This window comes from Melozone crissalis, unplaced genomic scaffold (assembly GCF_028551555.1).
Source record: "Melozone crissalis strain CALT ecotype California unplaced genomic scaffold, PUWL_Pcris_2 ptg000068l_1, whole genome shotgun sequence".
NCBI classification, from domain to species: Eukaryota; Metazoa; Chordata; class Aves; order Passeriformes; family Passerellidae; genus Melozone; species Melozone crissalis.
The window spans coordinates 9,710,571-9,732,655 of record NW_026535846.1 but is presented as its reverse complement, the minus strand read 5'-3'; the positions used below and the strand labels follow the sequence as shown (position 1 = coordinate 9,732,655).

The 22,085-nt window shown below is 41.4% G+C and overlaps 1 protein-coding gene across 2 annotated transcripts in view; it reads right to left on the bottom strand.

Annotated features, from left to right (window-relative positions):
• Positions 1-11,011, bottom strand: part of FMR1 (fragile X messenger ribonucleoprotein 1) — a 30,889-nt gene extending 19,878 nt beyond the window's left edge. Inside the window, exons 1-5 of one of the 2 annotated variants that reach the window (XM_054289555.1) lie at positions 10,792-11,011; positions 2,668-2,720; positions 1,700-1,793; positions 610-681; positions 183-331 (exon numbers count right to left, since the gene is read on the bottom strand). In XM_054289555.1, coding sequence (XP_054145530.1) covers positions 183-331; positions 610-681; positions 1,700-1,793; positions 2,668-2,720; positions 10,792-10,842 — 419 coding nt within the window. In that variant the 5' untranslated portion in view covers positions 10,843-11,011. The remainder of the gene's footprint in view (positions 1-182; positions 332-609; positions 682-1,699; positions 1,794-2,667; positions 2,721-10,791) is intronic. The other variant, XM_054289554.1, reaches the window with a different exon arrangement.
• Between the last annotated feature and the right edge of the window lie 11,074 nt (positions 11,012-22,085).

The following is a 22,085-nucleotide window of genomic DNA, read 5'->3' as shown; positions in this document are numbered from 1 at the left end:
TAAACCACAATTCAAAAATTATCTATTTTTGAAGTATGACCACATCAATATTTGTATTTTTTACATTTTTACATTGAAATAAGTTAATTTAGAGTGGTAAAAAGCATTATTATTCTTCTTGTCTCAGGCTAAAGAAGTTACCCACATTCTGAAACAAGTTATAAAGAAACGCTTGTACTTACATTTGCCTTAAATCTTCAGGAACTGCCAGTTTGATTTTATGAAAAGTATCTTTTGTTGCGGGTTTATTGGGGTTCACAGATCTCAAACGTTCAATTGTGACAATTTCGTTGTATGTAGCATCACAGGCTGCATATTCTATTACGTAGAACTGATATAAAAATAATAAAATCATCCAAGCCACATATTTTATGACATGAGTGAGCATTACACTATTAAGGAAAAGGTACTTTTGTTAACTGTACAAGTCAAATTTGACTTCTCAGGTTGAGGTTAATGGTAATTGCAACTGTCCTAATCAAGAAACTCTTAAAAAAATGAATAGAGATTAGTTCAAACCATATTGTACATCAATATATAAAGAGAAAAGAAAGAAAAAAGTATAAGTCAATATAAAAAATATATATATGTATATATGCATACTCCTACCTCACCCTTTATCATTCTCACTTTAGCCAACCACCAACAGCAGGGTTCTTTTTCATTTGCCCTGGAATAAACCTGAACAAAATACATACATTATATCGTTAAAAGACATCACAAAAGCTGACACTAATATGATCAGGAACTCCATAGGAACAAAACCCAGCAAAACATCTTAGTACAAAAAGTCTCTGAGCACAACACAGAAAGCATGTAACAGCAAGATTGTATAGACAAATAATAATAAATAATACAGTGCCCAATCTACTGGCAGTAGCTGCCTCAGTCTTGCATGCAGTTAAAAGAGAGATAATTCAGACTTTTACATCAGTTAATATTTAATCAATAGTATTTTTAATTGTGTGTAGGTCTGATGAAGTCCTACCAGTGGGTGAGAGGGAGGTTACATATCTACACTTCTTTAGCACATATATGCTATCAGCCACACCTATATTACAGAAGTTTTGCCATTTTCTTATTTTTCAAATTAAAAGTCTACAGAGCATGCAAGCAGAATGCAAATCTTGCAAGTCCTCTTTCTTTTAATTAATTATGAAAATAAATGTTACAATTTTATAAAATTAGGAGGTTTTAGAAATATGCTGTTTAAAGTCAATCTCTTTGAATATACACATAAGTATTTACATATACACATATATTTCTATGTTTTCATGTACACACGCATATAATGCAAATTATCCGATTCAGCTTGAAGCTTTGGTAATAGAGACATTATTACCTTACAGCTTAATAACCACAGTTCATCACCTATTTCTGAATTAAATCTCCTAAACAGGATTGATCTGTAAACAATGCAACACTGATCATATTTGTATATCAGCATATTTGTAACTCAGCATGGAGGTCATGGTACATGGAATTTTACATGGCCTTTTGTGGTACATGGAATTTGCATGGTTTATTAGTGTCAAACTCTGGGTTTGGAGATGTGCCTGACACTGTGCTTTCTGCAGTACTTGGAATCAAAGGAGGTGACATCACCTAACATGGAAGCAAACCTTCCAGTGGCTTGGCTGACATTTTTCACAGCAAGTTCTGTCACTTCTCAAGAGAGCTGTTAATGGAGCATACACACCTCTACTTCATCGCTTTCATTTATGTCTTTATTATAGCCTGCAGGTGGTGGGAACCTCACATCATGGAATGGGATTTGTCTCTCTGGTTGCCAGCTGCAAACAAAAATCACAGTGAATGCTCTAAATATTTTCATCTTCTTTGCAAACAAAATCAAGCATTTTTAATCCATTAATTTCACAGATTCAAATTCAGTGGAGCTTTTGTACATATTTGTATTAAAGGTAATGTGAGCCAATGTATATATAATAAGAAAAAACACATCTAAATGACCACTAAGCATCTTAAATGAAACCCTGATGCCCCCCTGCAATCTTTTCAATCTTCTAGTAGAAGCCCTTCCTCTATTTACAGGGATGGTTTTTAACCCCAACATTAGAAACACAGATTAAAAAACATTCCATAACATATGTGGACACTTCCTTCAAAAGAGGTCTGTATCTTCTTTTTCTTTGGTTCTACTACAGGTAATGAAAATTTGATCAGGATCCAGTCTGAATACCGTTTTCATTTTCAGTTTCTTTAATGGAGACTGGATAATTTTAGTTTCTAGATCAGAAAATTGGTATTCATCATATATCTATAGAACAAATATCTATAGAACAAATTTTGTAATAATGGAATCTTCTAAAACCAAGGCAAGACATTCACACGAGAAAGAGTCAGTAATGGTACAACTGCTGACTTACTCAAACATGGATTGTCATCAGGTAAATTCAGTGACAACATGATTACCTTCCCAGCAAAACCCATGTTACTATGGTTTTGCACTTGAAAGTATTTAAATCATTAAAAGCATTTATACAGAAATATCACAAAATAGTAGATACTAAATATAACTATAAAACATGCCAGCAGCAAGTTTAGTGTATCTAATATACACGACTCTGCACTAAGCCATATTTAGGTCAATCAAATGCAAGGTTGATACTCTGTCATTTACAGGTACAACACCAGCAATACACTTACTTGTTTTCAAATGAAACTGTTATTGAATCTTCATGCACATCCTTTACAAATGCCTGTGGAGGAAACAAAGTAAAATTATGTCTGTTTATAGACACTTTTAAAAGTCATTTTAAGCTTGTAAAACACCTCCTTTCCACAAATATTGATGAATCTCACAATGAAAGTATGTTTTAAAGTCAACCTTTTTAATCTTGCAATAGACTTTATATAAAACACATACTGAAAGCTGATAACCTCCTTGGGTCCATGACTGCCAGCACACTGATACACAAACAGAATGCCTCAGCTATGAAGACATTATTTCTACTTTTTAGAAGCAACAGGGAAGGTTAGTAGGAAATGACAAGATAGTTCAAGAATTTTAAATGTTTGGTTTTTATAATCACATTTAATGTACAGACAGGCACAGAAATTAAACATCACTATTCCTCAAAAAACAAATGACACCAAAGACCACAAAACCTCCAGGTCCTGTCTCTTCCTTCCTTACCTCAAAGTACATTTGAACATTGCACCAGCAAAACTCATCTATATCAATTTCAGCAGTGTCTTCCCCATATTTACTTCACCACACTAAATCTGTAGAGCACAAACTTTAGATAAATGCCCTGGGGCTTGCCTTCCCTTTTCTCCTGGGGGAGGGACAGCAGCTGTGCTCTCCATGCCACCACAAAGCAGAGACAGAACTAGAATTCAGCACTGAGGGCTCCTCCTGCCTTAAGCACTCAACTGACTGATTTGGATTTGTCAATATTTAGCTTAAAGCCCCAAATGCTTCCCCCATTCCCCATCCACACAACAGCGAGACCAGCATACTCAGAACTTTGGGATGTACCAATGAAAATATTCTTCTCAGTCTGAAACAATGGAGGTCACAGGTTAACCAGGGATGAAAAGATCACGGAGGTTTTATTCTTTATTTTTAAAGTACCTCTATGAACTTCTAAAACAAGGTGCTGAAGTGCTGAGTATTCCACTAACATTAGACCACACATAGTATCATTGCAAGGTAGGTAAATAAAAGCCCATTAACAAGAAAGAATAGAGAAATTTTTTCTATTAAGGGAGATTTTTTTAATATACCTTAGTATATTAAAAAAATCTCAGTAAATTGAAAATAATTTAGCAGCAACTACCACTTCTTTAGAAGAATTAATTAATGAACATTTTATTATTCTCCATTTTATTATTCTTGCCCTTGCAAGTTTCCAAGACAAGAAGAGATCTTATATCTTACAAGGAGCTAAGAGTCTCTCTTATATGGAACCTAAATGGTTTTTAAGAAATTCTTCTGCTATTTTTGCTTTACAAAGTACTCCAAAATATTTCCTAGCAGCAGTATCTTAGTATCAAAGATGAGCAACACCTGACCTGGGCTAATACAGAGCTCCAAAAACTGGCTAAAATGAAGTGGTAATGCACATCAATGTCATCACCCAGTCATTCAGTACAAGGAAAAAAACATCCAAGCTGAGAACGGAAACATAACCAATGCCACTGTGAATAGAAGTTGAAGGAAAGCCACAGTGACAACAGCAAAAAATTATTTTACACCTTGCTCGCCTCTCAATACTCTTAAGAACAAGACTTTATTATTACCAGCAAGCCAAGGAGACTTTATAAAGTCTCCAAATGTATTTGCATAATAATGAATTTCAAAATTCCATATTCCTTCAAAGGGGATTACAAGCACAGCTGATGTTTTTCAATGCCATGGTATAAAAAAGACTTAAGGCCACATCTCAAGATCATGTTCATAGCAGTACAGAAAAGGTATTTACATGAAGAGGCAACAGAGCTCTCAGGTGATCATTATTGATACATTTAGCTCATGTTTCATATTGTGGTGTGTTCTGTAAGAAGATTCCAGAACTGGAGATGCATGTGAGCAATACAATAGTAGTCCTGACTCATTTCACATTACACATATCACCTTTGAATGCTTCACCCACGTGTCTCCAATGGTAGTAAAGTGCCACTTATTCTTACAGACGCAGCTGAAATGAATGCCTTTAACACCTGAAAACCACTATGATCATTACCAGACACAAGGCATGGCTCCTTTGTGCCATAGACTGGACAAGGATTAACAGTACTACTCAAGTGTAAAAGCAGAGATTATTTTACAAAGCAAATTCCACAGAAACGAAACCAGCAATACTTAATAGCCTTCAGGAGAACAGGGAAGAGCAACACAACTCATGCCCTGAGAAACAACCTGTTCATACCTAATTTTCTCATATTTATAAAATGTCAAAAAAAATCATCTTTCCTTGTATGAAAGGTACTTTGGGAGAAGTCATCACCTCTGTGGTGCTGAAAACACCAAAAGGTGTGCTCATCAGCACTCTGAAAAAGTGACAGAAAATGGCAGAAAAATTCACAACCACAGCAGCAAAGAGCAAGAGAGCAAGAACACATCTCATATCCAGAGAGAAATGGAAGAGAGCTCCTAACTTCCAATACACCTTGAGCACAATCCCAGGGGCTACAGCAATATACCTCATTAAGGGTAATAATGCTAAAACCTACCATTAATAAGTAAACCAGAATGTGCAACAAATAAATCTAAGTTAAGCTGAAGACTAGCCTGGACCTTCAAAGAGTTTAGCAATTGTATTATCTGGAAACAGTACAACTTGAGAGATACAGCTGGCTGAAAGAGGAATGAACTACAGTGTCCTGTTTGAGCTCCCCTTCAACAGCTCTTGCACATTGCTTTGGTCACAATCCAGAAATCAGAGCCTGAAGCAGAACACTGGTTAAACTGCTGACCTTACACAGGTAGCATCAATGCAGACACTGCCAGGGAAAATCACAAATCTGAATTTCTTTAGCTTACACCAGGTTCAGAAGAGTCAGCCACAGAAACAAATGAATACCTGGTTTTCCCTTCAGTCTGGCCAAAAACACTGATGTCATAACTCTGTGGTTTGTCTTTTAATTAATAGTCTCGCAAAATTACAAGAGTTCATTGGAATTAATTTATAATTAATTACCAAGTGAACAATGCCTTGCCAAATAACTAATTTCAAGTATGCAATATATGAAACATGTCTGCACACCTCTCTGTGATCTTTATGCTTAAAACCACCATGCAAAATATTTTAGTGACTATTAATACAGTCCTTAATATTTGGTTGTCCAATCCTATCTATCCAGAGAAAGGGGGTTCTCCTTGTTTTCAAGTTTCTTGTGACACACAAAAATGTCAGATACTTATCACATCAGTTTACCATCATCTGGACCACAGCACCATGTCAATTTTCCTCCAATATGAATATTTAAACTGATCTGTAGCACAAAAATGTATTTGGACTCTTCAGCATTATATATTTCAATTTCTACATTTACAAGTACAAACAGAAAAGGTCTGAAACATTTCTAAGTTTTCCTTAAAAAACTAATATTTAAGCAGCAATGCCTTTAAGAAACCAAAATTAATACTTCTCTGAACTGTTTGGAAGTCTTGTTTTTGTAATACTTGTGAAATTAAACAAAATGCTAAAAAGAAGCCTTTAACACCATAAGCCAAATTCACAGACAGGACAATCCAGCCCCAGATGTCAGTAAAGGCAGAGAAGAGGCTCTGATCTCACAGGAGTATCAGGAGAAATACAATAACCATTCATCAGCCTTTTTTAGATAAGGAGTGTAAGTAGGCATGGAAATTCAAACAGAAGGGTGCAGATACATGAGCTTAAAATGCACCCCCATGAAGGGACAGAACAGTGGCTCTGATGAATTTGGACACAAAGATGAAATGCCTTAAAAACAAAGTGAAACTGGACAGAAGCAAAATGAGGTAACAGGACAGTGAAAGACTGAAGCAGCTGACACACCATTATTGCTAACAGCAGAAATACCAAGAAAGAATACACAAAATTGTGAACAGAAGCACATTTTGTACTGGCAAAGGTTGATTCTTCTTCTCTAATGTGGAAAAAAAATCAAATTTTCTACACCAAATTTGACTCTGAGTCACATAGTATTTCATTCCTCTCCATGCTTCAGATATTATAAAGTAAAAAAGTTTACAGCATGGCATTTCTCAAACACATAAGCATTCACATTCTAAGAATAGCTATATGCTGAATATATGGTTTAAATTTTACAAATTATTTGTTAAAAAAATAAGAATTATTGGAAACACCAGCATATTTTTATGCTAAATGGAATGATGGACACTTCAAAGGGAAAAATAAAGGCTTCAGCTGCCATGAAATTTTGCTTTTTTAAAGTCTGCTCACATCATCAGATGTGAGCATTGTAAACCATTTTAATAAAGGAGGATAATTAACTGTAAGAAGGGAAAGTAGGGAAAATATGCTTTTTAACATAAAAAGGCTGTGTTGATAACAAACGTGCATCTACTGTTAGTGTAACCATTCTGTAACATTTCATACCTGTTGGAAGGAGAATGTCAAAAGGGAACTCGGTGTATAATCAAGTCTGAGAAAGGCTGGACATACAAAGGAACAGAATAGGGAGAAGAAAAAGTCACAGAAATGGTCACCAGACAAGGAAAAAGCGTACAGGTGGTCTTCCTCAGCAGGACTGAGCAGACAGGCTCATGAATGTACAAAGAGACTGCAGATATTGGCTGAGGTGTCTGGATGGAACAGTGAAAGAAAAAAATGGATACAGAGGGCCACAGGAACAGCTGCTAATAGTGAGACCTGGAGTAATAAAGTGGTAAGAAAGATGAATTATTTTATCAGCTGTAGCTTCAATGAAGTTATCTATAAAACCAAGCAAACAGCAGCAAGGCGCTGAAACTACTGGGATAAAAAGGGGAAGATTTTCACAAGGTTACAGAGCAAGAAGTGGCAAAAATTGGGTTACAGACAACACAGAGATATTAACAACAAACACCATCACAAAGCTGACTGCCTCATAAACAGGATGCTCTCCATCTTCAGCAGAGGACACGAGAGAATCACTCCCAAACTCAAAAAGAAAAATCAATCCCATGTTGGAAAGGTATCCAGCATGTCCCCTTTTAGAGGGAAACACCTAAAGCTAATCCCAAAAAGATAAGGCAAAGGCTGTCTATTAGTCCTCTGTGAATAAGAACTTCAAAACCCAATTTACTACTCCTATACAAGAAAAGATAATAAGAAGATATGTCCTAACACCGCACACCTTCAAGATCTAGTTACCTGGCTGTGAGCTGCAAAAAGGCAATTTCCTCCCCTTGGCTTCACAGTCCTGGTGCTTGTTGGACCAGGCTTCATGGAATAAGTAAGGAAATCTAACATTTTCTTTCCAAGGATTCTGGGCCCAAGCACATAGCAAGTCATGACTAAGCATCTCTAGGTACCAGACTGTCAATTATCCCTGAATCATGCCCACTTACTGCACTGTGCTTTCCATGGAATCATTCATCTTAGGCAAGGAGATAAAAAAACCATCAAAGTACAGAGTATGCACTAAGCAGTATTTGAATTCCATTCAGAAAGAACTGGCCTGCACTACAGCAGTCACATCAACACACTTCAGTATTCCAGTGCACCTGACCAGAATGAAATTTGAATTCAGATCTCACAGCTGGCTATGAAGGCATCCTCAAACCATCTCCTAAGCTTTGTGTGGGACATGAGTCCTCTGGATGTATCTCAGAAAACACTGGTTTGTTACTTTCAGCAAGGCTTAGGTGGGCAGTTTTGTACTGTAAAGATCCAGATGATGTTGGTGGGTACACTCAAAAACGCTCAGGTCCTCAGAGAGACCTACAAGGAGGATATGAAAAGCTGAAGCCACAACTGGGTGCCTACTTGAGCCACTTCATCCCATCCTGACTACAGCAGCCTCATACTCCTCCCCCTTCCATGTCTTAGTAACAAGAGAGGTGTATTTTTCCAAAAAATTTACATATTCTCATTAATTCAGAATTATTCAAAGCCAAATAAATCTTCACCTGTTATCAGTAAAACAAGAGATTCAATAAAAGAATTGTTTTGCTTTTGGTTTGTTTGAAACATTACTGCTGTAAATCACTTCTCAGGAGGCTGCTTAAAGAAACTTGCAAAATGGAAAAATAAAATCATCCTGCAATTAACTTCACACTTGACATCACTGCACACTTCTTGCTAGGCTGGGTCAACATTCATTTTTTGCAACTGAATTGCCAACCTCTAAGATGGGCATAAAACTCAGAAGAAAAACATTAGATATATTAATTTATAACAGAGTGATAGTCAGATATCATGATGAAAGAGAAATCTGTAATTAGAATTCAAGTAATTCAAATTAGGGGAAACCAGAGGAAAATTGCTAGTTTATACTGAACGTTATTGCATGAGAGTGTAAAACAACTCCCACTTTTTTATTCTTTAAAAATAAATGTTGCATTTATTTTAAGTGTGATGCTCCATCTCAAGAGGTAATTCAGGTGAAGACAGATAAATCCATATGCCCATTTTTCCCTTTAGACAATTTAACCAAAGCTGCTTGGTTAGTGAGAAAGAGGAAACAAAAAAAAATCCTGTCAAAATTTCTAAAAGTTAAAAGACAAACATAACCATACCACTTGGGGCAATGTCTGGTTAGAACTTGGGTGCACTAAATCATGAACAAGCTTCCAGGAACATATGCTCAAATTAAGCTTTCACCTACACACAAGGGGTACTGGGTCCCCATGGTGTCAAATCTGAAAACAAACAATTAAAGTTTCAGAAGCTTTCAATTCTCCCAGGTTTATTCAATATTTGTCACTAAAGAAAGTACCATGTCATTATTACCATCATCTCCTTCACATCATTGTGTAACTACTATAATTTGATGAAAGCCTCATTAAAAGTTCTAATGTGCAATGCATTTACTCCTTCTGCTTCTTTCTGACCAAATACTGTACCTTTAAAAACCTAAAACATTTTTAGAGGTGCTAGATTATTTAATTCCAGGAAGCAATATACAGATCTAGGACTTTGACTACAGCACTGTGAGCTCACAGGATGCTTATTTACCACTGATTTGTATCTCATACTTCTTTTTTTTTTTTGAAAAAAAAAAATTCAGAATCGGATAGCACACAAATTTTAAAAATAAGCTTTTAAGAGGTCTGCTTTTCTTAGAAAAACTCAGAGGTGTTGGAACTACATCATTTGGATATCTACCTGGCTTAGCACAGGAACACGTGAGTGTGAAACTCTACCCGGCCCTTCAATGCTAACATAAATATTGGATGGCGCACTACAACTAGGCCCAATTTTTAAAGTCCGAGGATCATTTAAACCATGAGAAACTTGCAGGAACTGATCCATGGCTATTCCTGGTATGTTGATAACAGGTCAATGAGACTAGGCCCAAACCAACCATATCCGAATTTTATTTTCTGTAAAACTGCAAATTATACCCTATTAATACGCTGATTAATACAACCCAACTCATGCAAAGCCACACAATACTACACGGTATTAATAAAACATATTCAGCGCTCATATGTTCAAGGCTCAGGGTTGGCTTTACTAAGAACAAGGGCTTGGAAACAAACATGCAATGCCACTAAATAATTTCAGTAAGAAGAGGTAGATTTGATATCTATACGTATTCAGGGACTCAGCACAGATAGATCTGGCCAAGCAATGCTGTCTTTAATATCACTAGGCATGGCATTAGGAGCAAGAATCCACCACAGCATTTCATCAGGAATGTGCATTAACGAGGGCCCCCCTCCTCCCCGCCTTGCAGGCCGTGCTCATGCAGTGCAGCTCTCCTGGAAACCCGGACGGCGAGAGAGACTTTCCTTAAGTAGCGACAAAAGCTGAGGATTTAGCAATTAATGCCCCATCCCAGGGCTGATCCTCGCTCAGCCCGGGACGAGACGGCCCCGGGCGCCCCTTCCCACAAAGGGGGAAGGCCCGAGGCCTCCCCGCTCTCGCTCCTCATCGGGCCTCGAGTCCGCTCGGCGCCGGCGGCCCCCGGCTCGCTCTGCGCGGCCACCGCGAGGGACCCGCCGTGGCCTCCACCCCTGCCTGCTTCTCCCTCCTCCTTCCTGCCCCGGGGCCTCCGCTCTCCCTCAGCGCGGGGAGGAGGAGCCGCCGCCGCCGCCTCCTCCTCCTCCTCCCGTTGCCGTGCCCGCTCCCTCCCCTGGGGCCCGGCCCGGCCGCGAGCACCCGGTACCTTGTAGAAGGCCCCGTTGGAGCCCCGCACCTCCACCACCAGCTCCTCCATGTTGTGCGCGGTGCGGGAGACCCGGGCCCGGCGCCGCCTCCCTTCCCTTTCTCTGTGCCGGCGCAGGCGGGGGAGGAGCGGTGTGTGTGTGCGGGGCGGGGGCGCTCGGTTCACGCCGAGCCCGGGGGTGTGGCCACCCTGGGCGGGAGCGGGGGGCAGCGCCGGGGGCTCCGCTCGGCGCCGCCGCTCCGGGCCCGGGGCCGCCGGAAATGAAACCGAAACGGCGGCGGGCGGCGCGCGGGGGGCGCGCGCAGGGCGCCCGGTTCGCACGCGAGCGCTCGGGGCCCGGGTCACGTGACCGCGGGAGGGGCGGGGCCGGGAGCGGGCCCGGGGCCGGCGCGCGCCGCTCGCTCGCCCACCCGCCGCCGCCGCCGCCTGTGTAACGGCCCCGCGCGCGCGCAGCCGCAGTGGCGCGGGGCGCGCGCGAACCCGGCAGTTGCGGGGCCGAGGTCCCGCCTCCCCCCCTCCGCCACACCCCGCCCGGCGCGCGCCGGAGTGACCGCCCTGGCGGCCAATCGGGTCGCGCGGTGCCGCGCCGCGCGCCTGAGTGACCGGCACTGCTGGCCAATCAGATCGCGCGGCCTGAGCGGCGCTGGTCGGGGCGCGCGGCACCTTCAGCCATGCCCGTATGGCGGGGGGTGTGTGTCCGTGTGGGGCCGCGGCCCCGTGTCCGTGTGCCTGCCAAGGCCCGGGCCGCGCTCAGCCGGGGGCGGTGCGGGCGGTGCCGAGGCCTGAAACGGCGCCGAGTAACGGCCCCGGGGAGCGATGGCCTTGCGGGGCCCTGGGCGAGGCGAAGGGAATGACGGTCCGAGCAGCGCGGGGGCTCTTGGGAGGGGGACATGGCGGCTGGGCCCGTGGGGTTGAGTCTTGGTCCCTGAGGGGCTGCGCTGTGGGGGGAGAAGGCTCATCCGTGGAATGGGCTCTGCCTGCTTGTCCATGGCCAGGAGTTAACAATAAATGTGAATTGAGCACACACCTTGAGTTCTTTGTGCAGTTTTGGGCACCACAGTACAAGAAAGAACTCAAGCTCTTGTCCAAAGGAGGCCACGAGCATGGTGAAGGCCCTTGAAGGGAAGCCATGTGAGGAGCAGCTGAGGGCACTTAGTCTGCTCAGCCTGGAGGAGACTCTCCTGCGGAGAGACCCTATCACGGCCTGCAGCTTCCTCCTGAGAGACAGACACTGCTCCCTCCGAGAGAATGGCCTGAGGCTGCATCAGGGCAGGTCCAGGTTGGGTATCAGGAACAGGTTCTTAACCCAGAGCATAGTCGAGCACTGAACGGGCTCTGCAGGGCAGTGGTCACAGCCCTAAGGCTGCCAGAGCTCAAGAAGTGTTTGTACAACGCTCAGGCATGGGATGGGGTTCTTAGGGCTGTCCTGCGCAGGACTTGGAGTTCGATGATCCTTGCGAGTCCCTTCCAACTGAGGGCATTCTGTGATTCTGGGAATTGTGACTCTGCTTAGGAATGCTCCTGCTCCTGCAGGGCTGGTTCTGCTGGAGACCTGAACAGCTCCCAAGGGTCTGGCACCAGAGGAGCTCAGCTGAAGGGATGATTCCTGTGCCTCGCCCTGTAGCAGTTCCTGTGTTCAACACACAAGTTCTCCGTGTAACACATACTATTATTTTATGACTGTAGATTCCATAATGTTGGAAAAGATCTCCAATATCATTGACTGCATCCTTCAGCTGCACTTTAATCCCCATGGACATTTCAATGTGACATTGCACATACAGTCCACTGTAGAGCCTGGTGCTGAATAAAGGGCTCCTGTGTGATGGAACATATACAACTTAGAGTGCACTGGCACAAAAGCTTCTTGTTCAGCCTTACACTAGCCCTGCACAAACATTAACATCTGCATGTTTTCTAACATAACTGCAAAGAATCAGAGAGGGAAAAAAATCCCCTTTATGCTCAAAAATCACAATGTATTACTATGGTTATGATTTCTCTGACTGTGTGTGATGCTCTCCCTACACAATTCATGGTGAAATTCTCCACCCATTGCACTCATTAGACAAGCAGTCACAGGATTGACCTGCTTGGGGATGGCAGAGGGTCCAAGAGGAACTGAAGGAAAAAAAAAAAATGAATAGAGGAGCAATGACAAGTTTTTTGTACAGATAAAACCCCACCAGACAGATTAGATCTTACAGAGTCTCCATGAAGGAATTTAGATGCAATGGCTCACTGTTGTGACTTGTTCATGATTGGGTTTTTTTGTTTTTGTTTTTATTTTGTTTTAACTGGAAACCATGTAAATGGTTCAACTCAACATTTCAACAGTTGCCAGGAGTGATGATGCCCAGCTCTGAAAGTTAGATGAAGTTTTGTTGGTTTTCTTTTTTTTCCACTCATTGTTTGTCATAATTATTCTCTTTTCAATCAAATAGGTTGCTGTCATGAAGGCAGATTATCTCTGAGCAGTCAGAATATGGAGGTGTCTAATTTAGCTCTTCCAGTGATGATTTCACTATTCTCCCCAAGATAAAAGCTGCTGTTCTGTATAATCTTCCATAATGCTTAACTTAAATTTTCCTTGCCATTGCTTTACTTTAAAATTCTTTATTTTGACCTGACTAGTGATGTTCTAATCCTTGTCTGCTTAATGAGAGCATGTACATATCTGCAGAGCACACTCCTTAGTTTATCTGCTCATTTACTCCTAACCTTTCCTCTTACTTTTCAAATTACTTTTTGTTTTTTCCTATTTTTGATTTTTACTTTGAACTATCTTCAGACTGAACTGTCTGTGCCTTCTGCAATGTGTTCACAAATTAAGTAACTAGTTCTTAGACAGACATCCAGTAAACTAGATCTTTTCCAATGTGTCTTTATTTCAAGGGTGATGACACTATAAAAATACATCTCAGTAATTCCATTACAATGTTTTCTATTAAAGGTAAAATGCTATTTAATTGAAGTATTAGGTTTCACTGATATATAATCATAGAATCACAAAAGGTTTAGGGTTGGAAGGGACCATGAAAGATCATCTAGTTCCAACCCTGATGTGTGCAGTGCTTTTATGATTTAACCAAAATTCCCTACCCCTCCACCTCCTTGAATTCTTTCATATTTCCCAGTCTCTACTGACCTGTCCCAAATCCTGGGTCTGGTCCTGGGGATAGAATAGAAACCCAGTACTTCTGTTTCTTACTCAGATCTGCACAGCTTGGTGCTTGCAGGCTGATCTGCTGACTGGATTTATGCCCCTTGTGATTTCAAATGCCACTTTTCACCATCCAAATAATTAAAAGGCAAAGTAAAACAACTTTGACTTTTATTCACTAATTGATTCACTCAAATGGCTTCTTAAATATTTATAGAGAATGTAAGAAAAAGGTCCCTTCCCATCTCCTCAGGAAAGCTGAAGGACAGAAAGCTCAGGTGAGTGACACTCCTTGATGATATCAGAGGATATGATCCTTGATCATTGGTACCAGTTTAACTAATACTTTTCTCTGAGGATTTATATCTTTGATGTTCCAGTTGTTCTTGGACCTTCACCAGGAAATGCCAGCCTTGATTCCATACATTGAAGGAGTTAAGAATTTAAAATGTAGCCATTGGTGCCACCCTTTCAGAACAGCAGCAACCATCAGAGCCTTCCCCAGCACCCTGCTCAGTGAGAGACTCTTCCCATAGACACTGGGCTGAGAGTGACAGGAACTACTGAGTATTATCCTCACCTGGAGAGATTTACCTAAAGGGATGGCCACAACTACAGATAAGAGTTACTCATGAAAGAATCTTTTAAAAAGATGATAATCCAATTAACAATCAGAGTCTCTTAATGGAATTTTATACAGTCTTCCTTACTCATCTGTTTTGGGCTTCAGTCTTGACAAGACTCATAGAGATTTTAATTCAGCTTTTCAAATTTCTATCTGCTGGTTTTCCTTGTGCATTACTTCCCATGGTAGCCTCTCCTGGCTGACTCCTTGTCCCCTCCCTTATGATCTGTGGCATGCCATACAGGTGATGCTTAGACCTCCATATTGCCATTTAAGACTGGAAGTCATAATTCATGTATCTCATTTCTGACACTGTGATACTGAGACAAAGGGACTTTGAATTCATGTGGGATACACAGGATTGTGAGTTGTTTCAATGAGACTAAACAATCCAGGCTGTTGTCTTGTCAGTTCAAAAGTTTCAGGGGACAGAAGACTATTACACTCTGATAAAGATGCTCAGATGTTATTTTCTTGCTAATTTGCATGATATTCTCAATAAAGGCTTTTCTATAACCTCACTGAAGTGGTGATGTTATAATAACCAGATCAGCACTTGGAAGAAGCAGTTACAGTTAATAGAGATACAAAGATGAAAAACTTCTTAGGCATTGCTTTATGAATAATCAATAATAGCTGAAGGTTAAATATAACCAAAATATTGCAGTTTTATTAGCTTCTCCTTGGCTGAAGTGATGCACACAAGTGACAGATATCCCAATCAGGGTGTAGAGCAGTGGGTATTCCCAGAGCTTGTGAAGACAAGCTGAACTAAACTAGGGAGGATTTGAAATGTTATTGTGTATGGACAAGAAATCAGATTATATGATGCCTGTTCATTCAGTTCTTTGAATAGATAATGTGAACTTTCTCTGGGAATGCCAATAAAATACTCTGTGAGGTAGTGTTCATGTGGAGAGGCAAAAAAAGCAGAACAATTGCAAAAAGACAAACCTAAATATTGCAAAATTATTAAACCAAAAGCTCCTTCATTACACGTATTAGGATGGTGGGTAATCTTTGAACTTGTAAAAATATATTAGTGAGAAGAGCCAACTAGTCTATTGATTTTCTGTCTTAATCATTTGAGCTGACCTTCAATGAAACTTGACTGTTTCTCTGTTTCTTTTATAAGTCATTAGTTCACCTCTGCCTCTGAATATGTAGTTTTCTGCATAGTAGCCAGGGAGTAGAGAGCCATCCAAGGGTCATTTTTACCACAGATTCTACCGTAGTGTAGCTATATGTTTCCACGAGTGGTTTTCAGTTTCTCTGGTGTACTGTGTCTTCCTGACCTCAATATGGAAAGAAGGCTGAGGGATTTAAGAGTACTTTGTGCCTGCAGGACAGAAGCCTCCCAGTTTCACAGAGAAGAGTCAAAGAAATAAATACTGGAATCTGAACTTCAGGAGGTTATTAAAATTTTTAGTTTACAGAGATATAATTTTCTAAAAATATGTGGTTTTGAAATACTACCTAATTAAAAAACTATCAATCTCTAGCTCAGTTTGCTTATTCCAAAAACAACATTGTCATTCAACTCACCTGTGAAATAATTGTGTTAGTGGATAATCTTTCTTATTTGCTTTATGTTATGTTATTTGTTGGAATAACAGGTCTCATTTAAAATTAATAGTAATTTCTGCATTCTTCCAGAACTATGGCTGTATATCACGTTGGTTCACAACTCTCAGTAGCAGATTTTCTTTCTTTGCATGTCAGTGAATTTAAAAGTGTACTATGTAGCACTTTGCTGCTTAATTATTCAGTTTCAGCTCCCACTTATAAGTTTCCACCCTCTTCTCTCGTAACCCCACAAATGCATTTATCATTAGACTAAACCTGCGTGTCATTTCCTCTGCAGAAGCATATTGGTGTTGTCAACAGTCCTTTTTGACAGACAACACTCACATTCATATGGAAAACTAAAACTGCATGTTGGTTTACTCAGCTAATTTTTTAAAATCACTAACCAAATAACATGAGATGAAAGTGAAAATTAATTATGTGTATCTTGAATATCTCTGAATTATGTATATCTTGAAAGTTAATTAATTTAAACAGAAAAAAACCCTCAGAAGATGTGGGATACAACTGGTTAGAATGCAATACAAGAGAAATGTTCTGTTGTTTTCACATGGTTGGACACATCCATAACCACCCTGTGGTGGTTAACCACTGCCCTGTGTGCAGTGTGTGCTGGGTCACACAGCCCTCAGTTCAGGTCAGGGGGTTCTGGATGTTTCTAGAATACTCATCTAAGTGTATAACACAGATTGAACATACAGCCTTTGAATATGAACTTTTTTCTCTGAGAACTAAAAACTTAAAAGCCTATGATCATCATGAGTATAGGCATTGATGCTGTGATTAGAAAAGGAAATATTTTGGTGCATTAGGAGTTGGTCTACATGGGGTGGCTTTCCTTCATAGAATTAAAAATTGTATCCAAAAGTTACTGGCATCAAAATAGCCCTGATTCTCTTGACTGTGTGGAGAGGGAGGCAATGCAGCCCTTCATTGCAGTGGCTGTAAGCAGAGCCTTGGGTAGCAATGCAGATGGAGATGGCTGTGCTGTGGTCAGCACACCTGGATGGACTCCACAAGGGTCTTCTCTGAGTTTTCAGCCAGCCCCTGTCTGTGTGTCAAAGGGCAGCACTCACCAGTGTGCTGGGCTTGCATGGCCAGGTGTTGGTAGTGAGTGACAAGGGGATCACAGGCATGGCAGGTGAGAAGCTGCCAGAAGCTTCCCCCAGGTCTGACAGAGCCAATGAGAGCTCCAGGATGGACCTGCCAGTGGTGCCAAGGCCAAGCCCATCAGGAATGATGATAATGCTTCTGTGGTAATATGTAAGAAGGAAAAAAAATACTGAGTGGGGGTAACTGTGGCCAGAGAAGAGAGAATGTGTGAGAGGAGCAGCCCTGCAGACAGGCAGGGCAGTGCAGAAGGAGGGGCAGGAGGTGCTCCAGGTGCTGGAGCAGAGGTTCCCCTGCAGCCCCTGGTGCTGCCACGGAGAGGCAGCTGCGCCCTGCAGCACAGGGGGGGCCTGGCAGCAGGGATCCAGCCCGGGGAGGAGCCCAGGCCAGAGCAGGGGGATGCCCACAGGAGGCTGTGACCCAGGGGAACCCGTGCTGGAGCAGGCTCATGGCAGGGATCTGGCCCCATGGAGAGAGAAGCTCATGCTGGAGCACGTTTGCCAGCAGGGCTTGTGACCCCACAGGGGACCCACTCTGGGGCAGCTGTGCCTGGAGGACTGTGCCCTGTGGGAGGGACTCACACTGGAGAAGGTCTTGGAGTGCTGTCTCCCACAGGAGGGAACCATGCTGGAGCAGGGGAAGTTCTCCTGATGGCAGATCGGCAGCAGAAACTTTTAACTGATGAACTGACTCTAACTCCGATTCCTTGTTCCTTGGCATCTTTGGAGGCAGGAGGTAGAGTATTGGGAACAAAGCCCATGAAGGAAAGAGAGGTGGGGGGGAAGGTGTTTTTAGGATTTTTTTTTACTTTTCATTTTCCTGGTGTGATTTTGATTGGTAATACATTCAACTAATTTCCCTGAGTGTGCCCAATCAGCAACAATATCAAAGATAGAACTCATGAGCTTCGAGAGTCTAATTTTCTAGTCAATCTAAACTAGAGAAGTTTTAGTCAATAGAGTGACATTTCTAGATTACTTATCTGATTCTATAACACAGAACATGGGCATGTTTTTCTAGCACCCATTGTAAATCCATTGGGTGACCATCAGGCCTTGGTATTGCTGTGTGCATGAACAGGAGGGTTCAGTCTGAAGCTGATACAGAGATTTATGAAGGTTGATGACTGCCTCTCTTGAATATACTGCACTTTTAGCTGAAGTTAATCTGAAAACATCACATGGCTCTTTCCAATCCATAGCAGAATTCCCAGGGATGTCGAGGAGCAGTAAGTCTGTAGTTCAAAGACTATATATGCCAGTACATTTATATGGCCTTAATGTTATTTGTATTGACCCTGGTGAGAACTGCCATGGAACTACTATATAAAATGTCATTCTCTGGACAGACGGTGATATTTAACTTCCTATTAGAACCATATTTAACTTAAATGATTTGTATTTTCCCACTAAATTGTTACAGCAAACAACGCTGTAATCTTATGCTGTGGCAACAGATGAAGTGTGGAAAAAAAAAAAACCAAGCAAAAGAAAAAATTACCCTTCAATAGCAGTCTTTTAGTTATGCTATTTTGTTGTAGTTGGTTTTGTTTGTTTTGGGGTTTTTTTTTGGGGGGGTTTTTTTTTTGATTTTTTGGCTTATGTAGCTGACATTTTTGTCCCTAGCTAATGTTTTATTCTTTACTAGTTGGGAACACAGTCTTTGTCATACCATTAATAGATTTATATCCTGGACACAGCTATGCTTTCACTTTTTATTTCCCCCGTGTCTTTCAGCCATCACTTGATACGAGGAGAGCGAGGCTGCAGTACCGGGCTGCGGCCACACGAGGGCGCCCCAGGACCGGCCGTGCGGGGCGCTCCGGGCCCTGTGTCGGTGTCGGTGCCGGTGCCGGTGCCCGGTTCGTGACGCTGTCACTGCATTCACATCGCTGCGGGGACAGCACACCGCCCCAGCTCCCTAAATCCTGCCTCCGGACCGCCTCGGGACTCACAGTGTTTCACAGAACCCAGGAGAAATGCTTGAAACAAATGACACACTAAGAGCCTGTAATACCTTTAATTTTTGTTTTTGTTAATGGTAAATTTAGACTATTATAAAGGATTTCTTTTTAATTATGGTGAATGTATTTTAATTTTGAGAGTTGTCTTAAATAACATGACCTAGAGTGTTCCATTTCTTGCAGACTCTCAGGAGACTGTCAAGCACTTGGCAGTACACGTGTCAAATCCTGAAGTTCCCTTATGTACCCTTTAACTGGACTAAACCTATTTTACTTTAATGGTCCTGTTCCTTTCAGCTTAGAGATCTTTTTCATTTTCACAGCCTTTCGAAGAAAATGTTATGTACTGAAAGTTGAGAGTGAGGTTTTGCTCTCTTGGGTTGTAATGAAAAGTCAACTAAATTTTCTCATTCAACAGTAAAAACTTTGGTGCTGCACTCTTTACACTTTGAAAGGCTCCACTTCAATAATGTATCAGTTAACCAAAGCAAATGAGATTTTCAGCAAAACCATCATGACATTAAAAGGAAAGTTGCCAAAGTAGAGTTTTGTCAGAATTCATTTGTCTCCCCACTTTATACATCTGCTTTTGTTAATATTATTGTCAAAACATCTCGTCCTGTACTAGATTTTATATTAACAATTTACACCTTTACAAAAGATTTGGCAGAACTCCAGTGTTTAGATGTCAGTTGTGATTATTGATTTGCATTTTGAAGAGGTGTGATTCACTCAGTGCATCAGCTTTCCTTTTGTACATGTAACATTTTTCAGAAGAGATTTCAGACAGAGAAGGAAAACAAGACTGGTATATTTATTTTGTGAGTGCTCTCTGAATTTCTTGGAATAAGAAAAATTGCTGGGCCTGGGAGCTAGTGAAAGAAAATTTTAACTTTGGAAGGAAAACTTCAGATTTTGGTGAGTGAAAGACAGTGTTTTTCTTGCAGAGGTGTTTTCCTCTGCACCAGCTGCAGGGGCTGTTTTTGTGTTGGCTGCCTGAGAGTGTGGGCAGCTTGGCATCCCCTGGGCTGAAAAACAGAACCTTGGGTTGGTGACATGCAGAAAGCAAGCACAGGTAATTTTCTCATTCTAGAGTCACCAGCTACCCCTCTCCACCAACACTGGGGTCCTGTGGCAAGGTTGTTTTGGTGCAGGCTCTGCTGAGCAAAGTGCCCCAGAGCTTTCCTATGTTCCAATGAGGCCAAGGCTCCTCCTGTCATCCCCTGCTTCAGTCTGCAGCATCTCAGCTGCCCAGCTAAGAACAGAGTTGCACTGCATGACCTTCACACATGCCTTCCACTATAAATTATTCTGTGATTCTGTAATGGTGCAGTAATTCTGCATTTCAGGCATGTTCAGATATTCATGCTATTTGATGGCACAAGAAGTGATGTCCATGTCCGGTTTTCATTAAATATTAAAATGCCACATCTGTGGTTAAAATAAAGCTTAAGAGGCACTATTTTTCTTCTTTATTGACTCTTTCAGTGCCTTATTAAAACTCATCTGCTGAGTACATTGCAGAAGATGTCTGAGTTGGAAACTATACCAGAGAAAGATTGGAGTGTGGACACAGGTTCTGCCACACAGGATTTATGGGGATGTCAGGTGTTGCTGAAAAGTAGCTGATGAACATGGAAGGATAAAATAACAAAAGACACAGTTAACCAACTGCTGAGAAAAGCATCTCTGAACAGAAGAAAAATGTCTCTGAAATGGCTGTCTAACATTTCCCAGGAAGAGACAAACGTTATCAGTCAGAATCACAACACACCAATCGTTCTTAGATGACATTATGATGAGAGGCATCCTACTCACTGAAGGAGTTTGTCTTGATGAAACAGTGTGGCGCTTTCATGTAAAACAGCTTCCAAGTGGTATAAACACAAATTTTGTTTATACCAAAATTCATAAGAAATTGTGTTTGTACCAAAATTCATAAGAACAAGAAACTTCCTGTAGTAAACTGTAAAGTCTATCAAAGCCTTTAGTTATGTCACTCATAAAAGGGAAGAAAATGAAGGTAGTCAAAGCTTTTGGCCCACTGGAAACTCATTGTGTGCTTTACAACAGCCTGAGGAGGAATAGCAGGACTGGTTACTTGAGGAGAGGAAATGAGACAATATTGCTCATCAGATAGTGTCTCAACTATTTGTTATTGATTTGACAAAGAATAAATAAATCTCAGCCTCTGGGCTAAAGCATTAGGGAACATGACTGTTACCAAAATGATAGTGAGAGTTTTACAGACAAGACAGAAAGAACTCTGGATGATGCAATTGAGAGGAGGATGAAAAGCCAAAGAGAAGAGATCACTGAAAGGGATGAAAATTTGATTTTGTAAATGAAAAGAATTATGTACTGGTGGTCAAGCAGGTGTATAAGCCAACAGTTTGTTGGTGGTGAGGCTGTATGGAGTGAATAAATCAAGATACTCACTGAAGGAGCAGTGGCAGGGAGTCTGTCTGCCCATTCTCCCTTCCCCATGTCCTGCAGGAGTCCTGGCGAGGACAGCAGGAAAAGCCACCAGGTGTGGTCGGGCTGGGGACAGCAGCAGGGGCAGCTATGGCACAGCATCTCCCTGAATTATCCCTCAGGTCTGTCTTAATTAAGCACCCCAGGAAGACAAACAACTAAGAATGATTGCTAGTAAAGTCAAGAACAGTTTTGTTTGTTACCTGAGGAGCAGAGTAGACCCAGCAATGTTCTGTGTGTGAAACAGATCTGTCCAACATCAGCCCTGCTCGGGTATGTAGAAATTAGCTATTGCTGATGGGTTTTGCTATAGCTGTTGCTTTGATTTTAACTTTGACAGCTTCCTAACATGAAAAGGAGTTATTAATAAG